The following is a 14,924-nucleotide window of genomic DNA, read 5'->3' as shown; positions in this document are numbered from 1 at the left end:
ACACCAAGATTGGCAAATTCGCTACTGGCGCCCTGTGCTCTTCACAGATGAAAACAGGTTCACACTGAGCACATGTGACAGACGTGACAGAGTCTGGAGACGCCGTGGAGAACGTTATGCTGCCTGCATCATCCTCCAGCATGACCGGTTTGGCGGTGGGTCAGTCATGGTGTGAGGTGGCATTTCTTTGGTGGGCCGCACAGCCCTCCATCTGCTCGCCAGAGGTAGCCTGACTGCCATTAGGTACCGAGATGAGATCCACAGACCCCTTGTGAGACCATATGATGGTGCGGTTGGCCCTGGGTTCCTCCTAATGCAAGACAATGCTAGACATCATGTGGCTGGAGTGTGTCAGCAATTCCTGCAAGAGGAAGGCATTGATGCTATGGACTGGCACGCCCGTTTCCCAGACCTGAATCCAATTGAGCACATCTGGGACATCATGTCTCACTCCATCCACCAACGCCATGTTGCACCACAGACTGTCCAGGAGTTGGCAGATGCTTTAGTCCAGGTCTGGGAGGAGATCTCTCAGGAGACCATCCACCACCTCATCAGGAGCATGCCCATGCGTTGTAGGGAGGTCATACAGGCACGTGGAGGCCACACACACTACTGAGCCTCATTTTGACTTGTTTTAAGGACATTACATCAAAGTTGGATCAGCCTGTAGTGTGATTTTCCACTTTAATTTTGAGTGTGACTCCAAATCCAGACCTCCATGGGTTGATAAATTTGATTTCCATTGATAATTTTAGTATGATTTTGTTGTCAGCACATTCAACTACGTAAAGAAAAAAGTATTTAATAAGAATATTTCATTCATTCATATTTTTTGAGCAGTGTATATATATATATATCTGTCTCTCTCATTCCCTCTCTCAATATATATACTGTATATATTGTCATTCAGAGCTTAAGTGTGGACTCAGCCTAACCCAGAGGTACTCTGGATGCTTCCCTTCGCAGCTCATTCATAAATATTACACAGCGCATCCAGCCACTCACTCCTCTGCTCCACACCAGCCATAGGTCATCTGTCAGCAGGCCATCATGGACAGAACTTACTGGAAATTCAACAATTATGAGAGCAGTAATGAGCTGAATCAGGTATAATAAACGAGGCATGGACATGTAATTCTCCTCAGGATGTTGTACTGTAGTTGGTGGTCTACTGTACACTATGCCTCACTCATGACCGTAAATGTAAACATGTGCATTGTTTGAGAAAAAACACATACAGTATGAACGAATCCCACTTACAAACAGAAACACACAGATTCAGACAGACACACACACACACACACACACACACACACACACACACACACACACACACACACACACACACACACACACACACACACACACACACACACACACACACACACACACACACACATACCGAAACACACACTCCTGTGTGTTACAAGTACAGGTAGTATGTCCAGTAGAGGAGGTTGATGAATACAAAGGAGAGGGGGAAGGTCATCCTGGAGTAGTTGTCTATTAAGTGGGGATTCTCCACATGGCAACAGTTTGCAGCTTTGCGTAGGAACTTGCGGAGGAGGACCAGGACAGTGAGGCAGCGATTGGGGGGCTCCTCAGGAGACTCGGGCTTGGGCTCGCTGCCAGTGGGGCTGGAGGGGCCCAGTTCCAGCTCTGCCATGGGCGCTGAGACTGCAGCAGCTTTCTCCTTACGCCTCTTGGCCCTATTGTTTTCAGCGGCGATGGTAGTGACCATGCCGTTCATCTCCTCGTCAAAGCCTCCCATCTGGTGACCGTACTGGAGGGGAGGGGGCGAGAGAGAGGTGCACAGTGAGATGTGTGAAGATACATATTAAAGCACCCAACAACTGATGCTATTGACTGAAATGAAAAAAAAGATGAGATACTTACATTAATAGTGTGTGCGACATCGCAGAAGACAAGAAATGACAAAGTTGATGACGACAATGATGATGATGATGATAATAATGATGCTGATGATGACGATCAAGATCATAAAAAACGACGGCAATGACGATGCTAATGATGATTACAGCGACAATAACAATGATGACGAACGTGACAATGATAACCGCACTACTGTTGATAACAAACACGAAGGCCTCACCATCACAATGTTGGCGTCGGGGTGGTTGAGGGTGCAGAAGTGGGCCACGGCGTACTCGATCAGGGCTCCGAAGATGAAGCTGAAGCAGATTCCCAGGTACACATCGATGGCCTTGATGAAACAGTTGGCGTTGGGCAGGGACGTCCTGGCACCCATCATCAACGTGGTCATGGTCAGAACCGTGGTCACTCCTGTCACAAACCACGGCACAATGGGTGGATGAGTCATTCCATATTTGAAAGCGTCAAGATCGCTAGTTTTCCTTTCAATTCACAAACAACAACAAAACTATAGTTTAATAATGAACTACCAATAGGATTCAGCTTGAGTTGAGTTGCCTGGCCTTAATACACCAGGCGAGATGTGTACTCTATACTACAGTAACATAAAGGTAGGCTACCAGGAGTATGATATACTTGTGGAACATCCTGCTTTCTCTAACCGCCAGCATTCTACACGTTTTCAGACAGCCAAATAGCTTCCGATCAGCAGGTTTGCATGGAGGAGAGTGTGATAGGGTGGGAAAGGCATGGATCTGATTGGTGGGTGTGCTTCCTGGTTTAAGGAACTGTGGTTTACCGATGCAGACCCTTGCGGGGACGGAAGACTGGCTGATCCAGAAGGACACCCAGGACAGGACCACTAGCAGGCTGGAGGGAACATACGTCTCCAGGATGAAGTACAGGATGCTTCTCTTCAGCTCAAAGTGGAAGATCAGCTTGGGGTAGTGGCCTGTGAGAGAGAGAGAGACAGCAGAGAGACATTAGAATGAGTGTGCTAATAGAACCCAAGGGTTGCTTTACTACCAACTATCAATTTAAAGGGATAGTTCACCCAATTTACAAAATTACATATTGGTTTTCTTACCCTGTATGAAGTCTATGGACAAGGTAGGTACAGATATTAGCATTTTTGTTGCGCATCATGTTCAAATCATCTATAAGTGACTTTGTTTCAACTTCACAATACATTGCTGATACTTTCGGATGATTTGGATGATGCGGTGAAAAATTGTAATATCGGTACCATGACTTGAACGGGATTTGTGCCACAAATGCTAAAACGTTTGCAAATGGAAACACTGTCAGGGAAATGAAACCAAAGCATGGATTACGGTCATACCTTGCCCATAGACTGCTTCCAGGGTGAGGACATTAAATATGTCATTTTGTAACGTGGGTGAACCTTCCCTTTAAAAGATGAACATGGCTAACAACTGTCACAAGTGACCAAATCTAAACATTTGCCCAAAATAGTTGTGAAAGGATAACGAAAGGATAATGTTAGAGGTACAGTAGGAGTTGAAAGTCGAACCTGTTTCATAGATGGCCTCAGACGCAGAGGTGTAGTGGTCCTCTACTGTGTACTGGGCCAGACGCAGCGTGTCCAAACCACTGACCGACTCGTTCCCTCTGGTCCAGTAGAACATCACATCGTTGGTGTTGTAGCCCCCTGTAAATATGTATATATATATTGAGAGAGATAGTTAATGGGGGTCTATTAGACTAAGCGACTACATGTTTTGCAGTAACACTTCATCACACATACCAGTGTACTATTTCTTATACATCTAATAGAAACACAAACGGTCATCCATAAAACAATGAATAAAGGTTAGCTGGCTACTGAGCTGTAAGTGTGTGACAGCCACAGGCAAACTTTAAAATGTAAACGTTTTATTAAATAATAGTAGCATACAGTAGCAACAGCCCTCCATTGCTCATTCGTGAAGCACTGTGACATCCGGCAGGAGTGAAAAGGAAATGCTAATGCAAATGCAGCCTTACTTCAAGAGAGGGAGAGAGAAGGGGAAAAAAGGGCAAGAAGGAAACAATGGCAATGACAGCAGTTGATTCATACATATTTCAGGTCTTATATTATGTCAGTACCTTACATAATCCTACAGACCAGTTTACATGGGATTCAGAAGACCTCACAGTGACACTGTATAACAACATATATTAAACTTATGAGCAAGCTGTTTACTGTATAAAGCCACAAGTTATAAAGTACTGACAGTTTTTCATCCTGATAATCTGGGTACAGCACCGACCTGGGGTTCAAATAATATTTAAAATAATTTATAGTACTTAAAATGTGCTTGACTGAGCTTGCCTGTTGAAATGGAACCAAATTAAAAGTCCCAAAAATGCGTAGCCTGCCCACCTGGCACATCTGGTGGGGTTAAGCAAATGCTCAAAGGATTTGAAAGATTTCAAATAGTATTTGAACCCAGGTCTGCTCCCAAACAGTTTTCTAACCTCACGTAGATCATGCCTTTGGAGATTCATTATGAGACGTAGTTCAGAAATTGACCTGCAGAGGACGATGTGGCATAAGAAGCCCTACGAGGTGACTGACAGGAGGAGGAAAATGTCTGTGTCTCAGAAATTATCCTGGGACACAGAGGATCCCCATCTCCTGTTGCTTCATTAGATCAAACACTCATTGATTGGCCTTTTATCAATTAGATTTGCTCAAGTCCTGCATCTTCTCTCTTCAGATCTCTCTCGCCTCCTCCTGAAAAAGGTCAAAGTTAACCGTGGAGCGTCGGCGAAGAGAGTGAACATGGAAATGCACTCGCTTGAAAATCCTCCGACACTTGCGCATCATTAGGCAAATGGCGTTTACAGCGGTGGATCCCAAAATAAATGTGTAAAGTGCTCAAAACAAATGAAGCTAGTAGTGCAAGACATTTATTGCTAAAACAAAAAGTACCATATTGTTTTCAAACGTGTGCATGTTTTTCTCCCCTGGCAAAACAAAAGCTGATTGAAAGAGTGTGTGGCAGATTTCAAAACTCTTCCTAGGTAGGATGGCTATCGGGATGGGGAGGACAATCTTCCGTTTGCCTACTAACGAATTGACACAGCCCTCCACCCCTTTTGCGAGTCGGTGGGGGGAGAGGACTGAGGAGAGAGACAGAGGACGGTCTTTTGCCCAAATGAGAATGATCTCCCATGATCTCATGGCTCTTACACTGCCGTCTCACCATCTCCCCTGACATGTATGAAAATCCAGGAAGGCATACATTATAGAGGAAAGTGTGTTTGACGTAGCATGCAGAGCAGCCTGACGAAAAGCAACAGAGCCTTTGAAGCTGCTGAGGTTCAGGATCTCTTGCTGTAACTTCTTCAGTGCTGTTATGTTTGCCCCTTTTACCCGACCGAACTCGTCATTTTCATGACTGCCGGGTCAGTGCAATGTGCAAATAAGGGTTTGAGCCGGCGCCGCTGTCCTGTGCAGCAGAGCGTGAACGGTTACATTAGGACATAAGGATCTTGAGGTGCTCTGAAGCCTGAAAAGTGCACTACCCTGCAGCCTGGTGAAGCGAAAGCTTTTGCCTCTTAAAATATTCCTTCTCACCGAGACAATGAGATGGGGGCATCTTTAAAATGGCTGCACAGAGACTTTTTAAATCTTCAAAACCGAATCAGTACAGCATCCTCCACTGTGGTGAGTGTGGTCTCATCGTTAAGCAACAATCAAACATGGCTGGGAACATCTTCCCACTCCAGGCCTTTTCTGCTGTCGGTAGCCACTACATTTGTCACCGTCATCTCTATCTAAACAGTGTCATCTTTTGTCTTTAAACTTCCCTGTTGGAAGTGGAGTGCAGCCTGGGGAGTGAAGAGGAGCGGGGAGCGATGTTCCATTTTTGGCAGCACATTAAAAATAATGAAAGCTCACAGTCTGGTGCTTTTCAGCGTGCTGCTGAACCAAGGCTCTGGGAGTCTGGGATGCACAGTATATGTTTAGCCTGGTAGTAATGTAAAGAGGAAAATAATTTACTTGACTTGAGTTAACCTCTACGTGTATTGAGTGGGATCAGTGGAACAGTAGCTCCCTCTGACTGAGTTCGTTGTTGGCATGTGATATAGCTATAGCTTAGCACGACTTGCACTGGCGTAACACAGTTATGTAACGCAGAATGTGTTAGCCAGACAGCCACACACAAACCAACCCCTGTCCATGGTGCTGAAATTTTGTCATGTCTATGTGGCTGCATGCCTAATGAATCCATGAATCGTTCTTGACATAAACAGGTGCGCTTGGCATCTACTACCATACCCCGTTCCAAGGCAATTCTATATTTTCTCTTGCTCATTCACCCTCTGAATGGCACACACACAGTCCATGTCTCAACATTTCATAAATCTATACATGGTGTTGCAATGCTGCCATTTTTAGACTGCTGGCATGTGGCAATAATGTAATTACCTGTTCAGTAATTCAAGTTGGAAATTCAAGCATTGCAGATTGTAAAATAAATGTTTGATGCAACAGCATACTAATCAGCTAATAAACATCTGTCCTGTATAGGCTACCTGAACCTGCATGACATCAGCCGTCCCCATGCTCTCTCCCAGCTTGGATAGAAAGTTGCTGTGTGTAAAACCAGTCTATTAATGCCAAATAATAAAGTCAGTCCACCCTCAAAACGCTAGCTTACTAGGGATTGTTTCATTATGCATTGTACTACCGTATTTAGCTGCTAGTTAGCTGCTAGTTATAAACTTTTTCCAAAAATTACACATCAAATAACCTAACAATGAGGAAAAAGTAGTTGGCTTGAGGATAAATTCAGACACTATTTTGTCTGGCTAGTCAACTAAATCAAATTAAATCCAACTTGAGGAACTCCCCTGGTCTCCTGAAGTCCTCTTTCTTTGTGTGCAAATGTTGTCACCACTGCCTGTAGTTTTAGGTTTGCTGGCCCTACTATTTTCTATAGGCTACTGAGTATTGCCAACCCAGGCAGTCTTTCCTGAGACATTGTGCATTATAGCCCATGTCCATTGCACCGCACGCAATTTAAACTTAGTCGTGAATGCAAAGATATACCAGAGATAAGGGTCTGTTGATATTGCAACCACACAACGTGAACAGCGGTTCCCCAGTATGAATGAAATCACAAAACACTTTTTTTGTTCAAACCCTCAAAAACTGTTGTCCTCAAAAAAATGATAACCTGTTTGCATCTGCCAACAATCCCCTCCTGTATTCCCAAGCATATCCACGACTGCGTGGCCTCACACAGTTCCAACTCCATCATCAAGTTTGCTGACAACACAACAGTAGTAGGCCTGATAACCAACAATGATGAGACAGCCTACAGGGAGGAGGTAGGCACTCTGACGGCGTGGTGCCAGGTAAACAAACTCTCCCTCAACGTCAGTAAAACAAAGGAGCTGATTGTGGACTTCAGGAGGAACCAGGCTGGACACGCCCCCATCCTCGTCCCCGAGGGCCCTCACAGCCTTCTACAGGAGCACCATCGAGAGAATACTGTCGGGCTGCATCACAGCATGTTACGGCAACTCCACAGCCGCAAACCGTATGGCGCTTCAGAGGGTGATACGTGCAGCCGAACGCCCCATTGGGTGCACGCTGCCTGCTCTACAGGACACCTACATCACCAGGTGTCACAGGAAGGCCATCAGGAACTCAAGCCACCGCCCCTTCAATCTCTGAGACGCAGGCAGTACAGGAGCATCATGGCAAAAACTGGAAGTCTGGCAAATAGTTTCTACCATCAGGCTGCTGAATACCCACCACTAGTCAGCTACCTGCTTTATTGTGTTTATTTGACTTGGTTCCCACACGCCCTCAATGGTCATGCTGCTCCACCTATGGTCATTCCCTCGTACAGCCCCTCAAAAGTCTTTACTATACCTCCACCCTAATGGTCATTTATTTATTAATCAATGCTACAGTTATGATGTATATTGTGCTATTTTTTTTATTTCTATAGTTGTTTTTTATGACCATTTTCATTATTTTATTTAACTTAGTCCTGCATGTTGGAGCTCAGAAGCTAATATTTTCACTGTACCCTGCGATCACACCTGCAACCCTGTACATGTGACTACTAAACACTCTGAATCTGAATTGACTGTCCAGAGCTAAAAATATACCGTTCATCTCTTTCAGTAACGTGTTGAGGCCGGCAATTAAGGATGAGGCTCAATTAAAGAAGTTACAGAACTGCTGTATTTGAAGCACCACTCCCTTCTGCATTCAAAAATTATTCAGACCCCTTGATTTTTTCCCCCACATTTTGTTACATTACAGCCTTATTCTAAAATGTATGAAATTAAATCTACACATAATAATCCATAATGACGAAGCAAAAACAGGTTTTTAGAAATTTTTGCAAATGTATTTAAAAAAACTGAAATATCACATTTACATAAGTATTCAGTCCCTTTACTCAGTAATTTGTTGAAGCTCCTTTGGCAGCGATTACAGCCTCGAGTCTACTTGTGTATGACGCTACAAGCTTGGCACACCTGTATTTGGGGAGTTTCTCCCATTCTTCTCTGCAGATCATCTCAAGCTCTGGTTGGACCACTCAAGGACATTCAGAGACACTCCTGCATTGTTTTGGCTGTGTGCTTAGGGTTGTTGTCCTGTTGGAAGGTGAACCTTTGCCCCAGTCTGAGGTCCTGAGCGCTCTGGAGCAGGTTTTCATCAAGGATTTCTCTGTACTTTGCGCCGTTCATCTTTGCCTCGATACTGACTAGTCTCCCAGTCCCTGCCCCTGAAAAACATCCCCACAGCATGATGCTGCCAACACCATGCTTCACCGTAGGGATGGTGCTAGGTTTCCTCCAGACGTAAAGCTTGACATTCAGACCAATTAGGTCAATCTTGGTTTCATCAGACCAGAGAATCTTGTTTCTCATGGTCAGAGTCTTTAGGTGCCTTTTGGCAAACTCCAAGAGGGCTGTCATGTGCATTTTACTGAGGAGTGGCTTCCATCTGGCCACTCTACCATAAAGGCCTGATTGTTGGAGTGCTGCAGAGATGGTTGTCCTTCTGGAAGCTTCTCCCATCTCCACAGAGGAACTCTAGAACTCTGTCAGAGTGACCATCGGGTTCTTGGTCACCTCCCTGACCAAGGCACCTTTCTAGCTAGTGTGTTTGATTCGATTCAAATTCACCAGAATTTTTGTTGTTGTTTCTACTTACTCCTTGACTGCAATGCAAGATGAGCTGGCAGTGACAATTTCAAGCTCAGGAGGGTTCCTCCGATGTTATGAGCAGGCTGTCATTATTATCTTAAGTGAATGGAGAGCTCAAAAATAAAGATCTTATCTATTTTTACAAGACCAGAGAGTCAACGACAACAGAGAAGTCGCAGTCAGGCGGTGGGGGCGGGGAGGTGCCGGTGAGATGGCTTGAATGGAAGATGAACGGTGCTTGCTTGCTCATCTTTCCCTGTTGACCTCCTCACTCTGCTCAAGCCATGTGGTTCCCTCTTGACTGTTGCTCCCTCTGTTGGAGGCTTGAAATAATCCAAATGTTCTTCTCCAGCTGAAACTCGCAGTCCAGGCCTACTCTATCATATAGCTGTTTTATTTGATTGTTGTTAGTTTTGCTTTTCAAGCGCTTTGCGATTCTTTCTGTGGTGAAAAGCACTATAGGAGTTGAATAAATTAGAATGATTATTAAACAACCACGTTGCTGCCTAGATGTAGAAGTGAATTGGAAATCTTACAGCTCTCCAGTTGCAGAGTGCAGGTTTGCTTGTCCATGGGATATTTGGTCAGATCCATGTTGCAGGCCACAGTGGTGGTGATCCTGGAGATATGAGAGAAAACGGTTAACAGAGGTTTCTTTCCCCTAGCAGAACCATCTCAGTGTTTTCCCATGTATTCCCTCTGGCGTACCTCTGAAGGCACTAATGCTGTTTGTGTCCCTCTCCTCAATCCTAAAATAAACCCTTTGCACTGTTCAATCACTGCTTTAGATAATCCAATTACTAATTCTAATTGAGCACACTGAGCAATATTTGATTTAGTGATCCTGCAGGGACTTACAGTATCTACACTGAATAAAAATATAAACACAACACAATGTAACGTGTTGGTCCCAAGTTTCATGAGCTGAAATAAACCATCCCAAAGTTTTCCATGTGCACAAAAAGGCTTAAAATGTTATACACAGATTTGTTTACATCCCTGTTAGTGAGCATTTCTCTTTTACCAATAATTAATTTATCTACCATAAGCAACCTCCAACATCGTTTTAGAGAATTTGGTAGTACGTCCAACCGGCCTCACAACCTCTGACCACGTGTAACCACGCCGGCAGCCCAGGACCTCCACATCAGGCTTCTTCACCTGGGGGATCGTCTGTGACCAGTCACCCGACAGCTGATGAAATTCTGGGTTTGCACATCTGAAGCATTTCTGCACAAACTGTCAGAAACCATCGCAGGGAAGCTCATCTGTGTGCTCGTCGTCCTCAATATAGTCTTGACCTGATTGCAAATCGGCGTCATAACCGACTTCAGTGGGCAAATGCTCACTGTACCGGGCAGATGTCCATGTGGGGGAGCGTTTTTATTTATTTAACTAGGCAAGTCAGTTAAGAACAAATTCTTATTTACAATGATGGCCTAGGAACAGTGGGTTAACTGCCTTGTTCAGGGGCAGAACGACAGATTTTTACCTTGTCAGCTCAGGGATTCAATCTAGCAACCTTTCGGTTACTGGTCCAAATGCTATAACCACTAGGCTACCTGCCTAGGCTACCTGCCAGTTTACTGATGTCATTGTTGTGAACAGAGTGCCCCATGGTGCCGGTGGGCAGTGATGTAAAGTACTTAAGTAAAAATACTTTAATGTACTACTCAACTCTATTGCATTTTATTGATGGTAATTTGAATGCAGAAAGATACCGTGACAAGATCCTGAGACCGATTGCAGTGCCATCAATATGCTGCCATCACCTCATGTTTCAGCATGATAATGCACATCCCCATGTCGCAAGGTTCTGTACACAATTACTGGAAGCTGAAAATGTCTCAGTTCTTCCATGGCCTGCATACTCACCAGACATGTCACCCATTGAGCATGTTTGGGATGCTCTGGACCAACGTGTACGACAGCGTGTTCCAGTTCCTGCCAATATCCAACTTTTCGCATCCATTGAAGAGGAGTGGGACAACATTCCACAGGCCACAGGCGAAGTAGATGTATTGCGCTGCATGAGGCAAATGGTGATCACACCAGATACAGACTGGTTTCTGATCCACACCCCTACCTTTTTTTAAGGTATCTGTGACCAACAGATGCATATCTGTATTCCCAGTCATGTGAAATCCATAGATTAGAGCCTAATTTATTTATTTCAATTGACTGGTTTCCTTATATGAACTGTAACTCAGTAAAATCTTTGAAATTGTTGCATATTGCATTTCTATTTTTGTTCAGTGTAGTCCAAGGCTCTTTGCATTGATGGATCCCTGTGTGTGTGTGGGGATTTGTGCATTCGTGTGGGGATTTGTGCATCCATGGATTTGTGCATTCGTGCATGCCTGTGTGTGTTTCTCCAGATGACTCACCTCAGGGCGTAGAGCACTGTTCCATTGGGGAAGATTCTGATCAGCCTGTTCTCCACAGTGATGTCATGGAGGAAGGACTTCTTGGAGTCTACGATGAAGGTGTCTGGTACCCAGAGCAGCTCCACAAGCCTGCCGTCCAGACTCAGGCTTTTGTTCCCCTCAAACACCAGGCGCTCGTCTGTCCAGCGCTGACGCAGGAAGATGGTGGCCGTGTAGTCCTACAGAGCAATGTCAAAGGTCAGCATTGCACGGTTGAACTGCATTTACAGTGCATCTTCATGTCTAACCGCTGATGGCATAACATGACATACTGGATATACTGGAATGTAATATGTATTTTAATATCACAAATTCTGGCCTAATGAGAGTCATTAGACTTGTTGGTGTTTTGTGTTAGAGATGTCTCTTTCCATTCACTACTGTTTGGAGGATGAAAACATGTGGATGGATGAATGTGCGCGGGTAAAGGAGTCCTTTTGAAGTGATTTATTTGACAATCAGATGACACCATTAGGATTGGTCATGCCACAACAAAAGGAAATCATTTTCAAAAGTTAAATTACAAATCCCATTGAATTAATAGAGATTATATGTAATTATATGATTAGGCCCATAAAAATATTCATAGTAAGTCCCGTACCGGGAGGAAATTAAATCTACTTTCACCCCGTATCACAATGTACTATGCGTCATAAATGACACAGGAAGTTGTCCCACCATGTTGATCTCTGATATGGTGTCAATACTGGCAACGTCCAAACTCATGCCCACAGTCACTGGCCCATCTACAGAGATGAGACAGACACACAGAGAAAGGGCAGGAGGGGAGAGAGAGAGAGGGAGAAGCAGACAGAAAGAGAGAGAGAGAGCAAAATATGTAAGAGCTGTACTTTCATATACAGCATATTAAATTGGAGAGCGATAGAGAGAGGGAGAGAGAGAGAGAGAGAGAGAGAGGAGAGAGAGAGAGAGAGAGAGAGAGAGAGAGAGAGAGAGAGAGAGAGAGAGAGAGAGAGGGGGAGAGAGAGAGAGGGAGAGAGAGGGGGAGAGAGAGAGGGCGAGAGAGAGAGAGAGAGAGAGAGAGAGAGAGAGAGAGAAAACTAAGAGGAAGAGAGGATTCAGAGCCCCAGGAGGAATCATAAAGCAGTATAATGAAAGGAGTGTTATTCACAACGCCTCAAAACAAAAAAGAGCATGTTTGGGAAACTTAGTCCTGAATACTCGACATCAGTGTCAACTGATGGGAATTATGTGGGAATTATCCCCTCTTCCCCTCTTGTATAACAATGTTCTAGTATTTCTGCATTTGCTTGCCAAGAACAAGGTCACCTAACCATTGTGCATGTGTGTAACTCTGTATGTAGGCATGCGTGGGTACTCCTGGACCCCAGGAACAGAAGCTGGTGCGATTGTAACAGCTAATGGGAATCCAAATAAACGTGTGCGCATACCAAGTTCACCTACACTGGGGACTCTGTGCATGTGTGTGTGTGTGTGTGTGTGTGTGTGTGTGTGTGTGTGTGTGTGTGTGTGTGTGTGTGTGTGTGTGTGTGTGTGTGTGTGTGTGTGCATGCGTGCAGAGCTGCCCTCCTGTGTGGGGATCATGGGGATCAGCAGTGCACTGATCTCTGTGAAGTACATTTTCTCTGATTCGGTTCAGTCTCATTGATTATTCATCAAACAGCAGGCAAACAAAACAATCACATTTAGAGGGATTCTCTGAGACGGAGACAATGACAAGGGATTTGTGAGAACTACAAACAGTGCAGAGGATCAAAGGCCACAATACGTCATGGCACTGTCCTTACAGGGTTACGCTGTGTGGCATCCATATTATGAAGTCACACTGAGTAGGCCTACGCATGGAAATGTTGACCACCGTACAGCATCCATATTAGTCACACTGAGTATGCATGAGATTGGTGCCTGCTAAGAAAAATGGCATAATTTGTCAGCTGCTTACTCTTGATATTAACTGCCTACCCCTATGACTAAAATCACGTGTTCATGTGTTGGTAGCATGCATTTAGTTGTATTTAGAATTAGCAAATGTTCATCATGCACATACTGTGCTATTCATGTGGAATGAGATTGCTTCCATCTGGCAGGTAAAGGCTCAAGGACATTTAATGCATAGCCTTGTCAAAACATGGTTATCTTGAAATGAATATGGGAATATGGTAAGGCACACAATCACACAGAGAGACAAACAAACACACACACACACACAGAGCTCCCTTGAGCAGTTTCCCTTACTGTCAAAGAAAGGCCTGAGGTACTTGTTGTATCCTTTCATCAGCTTCTGAATAGTGGGAGGCAGAATCTCTCCCTCCTTTACTTCAGCACTGAGCAGTGAGTTCTCTAACATCCTGGGAAGAAGAAAATAACAGAGAAAGAAGAAATGAAATCATTTAGCGTCTCTCTCTCTCTCTCTCCTCAGTGGATACCTAACGGTTCTTGCCTGATTATCCTGCCTCTGTGGTCTGCCAGTTCAGATTGTCAATACCTCCTGAGTAGTGTAAGCTGTGGTTAGCAGAAGTGAAGCAGCCCGATTGAAAGGCCTCAAAAAAAGAAAAGAAATGAAATTGAAAATGGAGAGAAAAAAAAACCTGACATGTTCTTAGTTGGTTTACGTTGATCCCAACAGGGGTCAGAACACTTGAAACGTTCCATCATCAGCAGTCTTCAACTCCCTCCTCTCCCTCTACACGCTTGACTCTGCTCATCTGAGCTCAGATCAGTTTCCAATATGCAGTTCCACTGATTGCTCTTGTTAGGCATTTAGCGGCATAGGGAGACTATTATTTCACCAGGGATGGAGGGTGGAAGAACCCTGAAGAACACATTCGCGCACCTTCCCCCCATGGTAGTACTGCCATTTGTGCATAATAATCTGTAATCCAAAAAATGCTTGTGAATGGAAGAAGCCCTGGAGCTTTGTTAGTAATGTAAGGAACACCGAAGGAAGGCAGACCAGGGCGAGTGTGCAGGTACATTCATCTCCATACGCTAGTAGGCATGTACGTGTCCTTACTACTGTATGCTCACAGTCAACAGCAGCTCATTCTCAGTCATTACAACAAAGAGTGTGCATGATAAGCAGTGGTACATTTTCTCCTACTGTTTTGTGTCTTCATCTTCAGTTCAGAGCAGGGGGGGATAATTCTCTGTTCAAGCCAGGTTAAAGGCTTTTACCAATGACTCCAGAGAGCATTCCTCACTGTTTTCGAAGTAGATTTTTCAACACGGCCACAGTTCCAGAAGTTCACATAGAAACTTGATGAATGCATACAGACAGACACCGACTTGTAATTCCAGTAGCATTTGACACTATCTGAGAGACCTGGACTATTCATGAGTTGAAAGAGATCTGTACTAACTCTAAAATACTCTAGTACATGACTTCTTTAAGGTACTTTAGCTTATGGTATTCAAAATCCCGTTTCCCATTTC

At 44.4% G+C, this 14,924-nt stretch overlaps 1 protein-coding gene across 1 annotated transcript; it reads right to left on the bottom strand.

Moving 5' to 3' along the window:
- Window positions 1-581: 581 nt before the first annotated feature.
- Window positions 582-13,839, bottom strand: LOC135511669 (gamma-aminobutyric acid receptor subunit pi-like). Its single transcript, XM_064933149.1, has 8 exons — window positions 13,728-13,839; window positions 12,189-12,256; window positions 11,472-11,689; window positions 9,621-9,703; window positions 3,431-3,568; window positions 2,696-2,848; window positions 2,117-2,307; window positions 582-1,786 (listed from the first exon to the last, which is right to left on the bottom strand). Exons 1-8 carry the CDS (start codon window positions 13,837-13,839, stop codon window positions 1,427-1,429), a joined length of 1,323 nt encoding a protein of 440 aa, XP_064789221.1. The 3' UTR covers window positions 582-1,426.
- Between the last annotated feature and the right edge of the window lie 1,085 nt (window positions 13,840-14,924).

Source organism: Oncorhynchus masou, chromosome 24 (genome assembly GCF_036934945.1).
Source record: "Oncorhynchus masou masou isolate Uvic2021 chromosome 24, UVic_Omas_1.1, whole genome shotgun sequence".
Lineage (NCBI taxonomy): Eukaryota > Metazoa > Chordata > Actinopteri > Salmoniformes > Salmonidae > Oncorhynchus > Oncorhynchus masou.
This window is presented reverse-complemented; position numbering and strand designations above follow the sequence as displayed.

What these genes read in the sequence shown, in the direction of transcription:
- LOC135511669 (XM_064933149.1), bottom strand. Translation starts at nt 13,839, where the DNA reads ATGTTAGAGAACTCACTGCTCAGTGCTGAAGTAAAGGAGGGAGAGATT. An exon ending in CCATATCAGAGATCAACATG is followed by an intron (nt 11,690 to 12,188) that starts GTGGGACAACTT and finishes ATTGCTCTGTAG; the next exon opens with GACTACACGGCCACCATCTT. An exon ending in TGAGGCCATCTATGAAACAG is followed by an intron (nt 2,849 to 3,430) that starts GTTCGACTTTCA and finishes TCTCTCTCACAG; the next exon opens with GCCACTACCCCAAGCTGATC.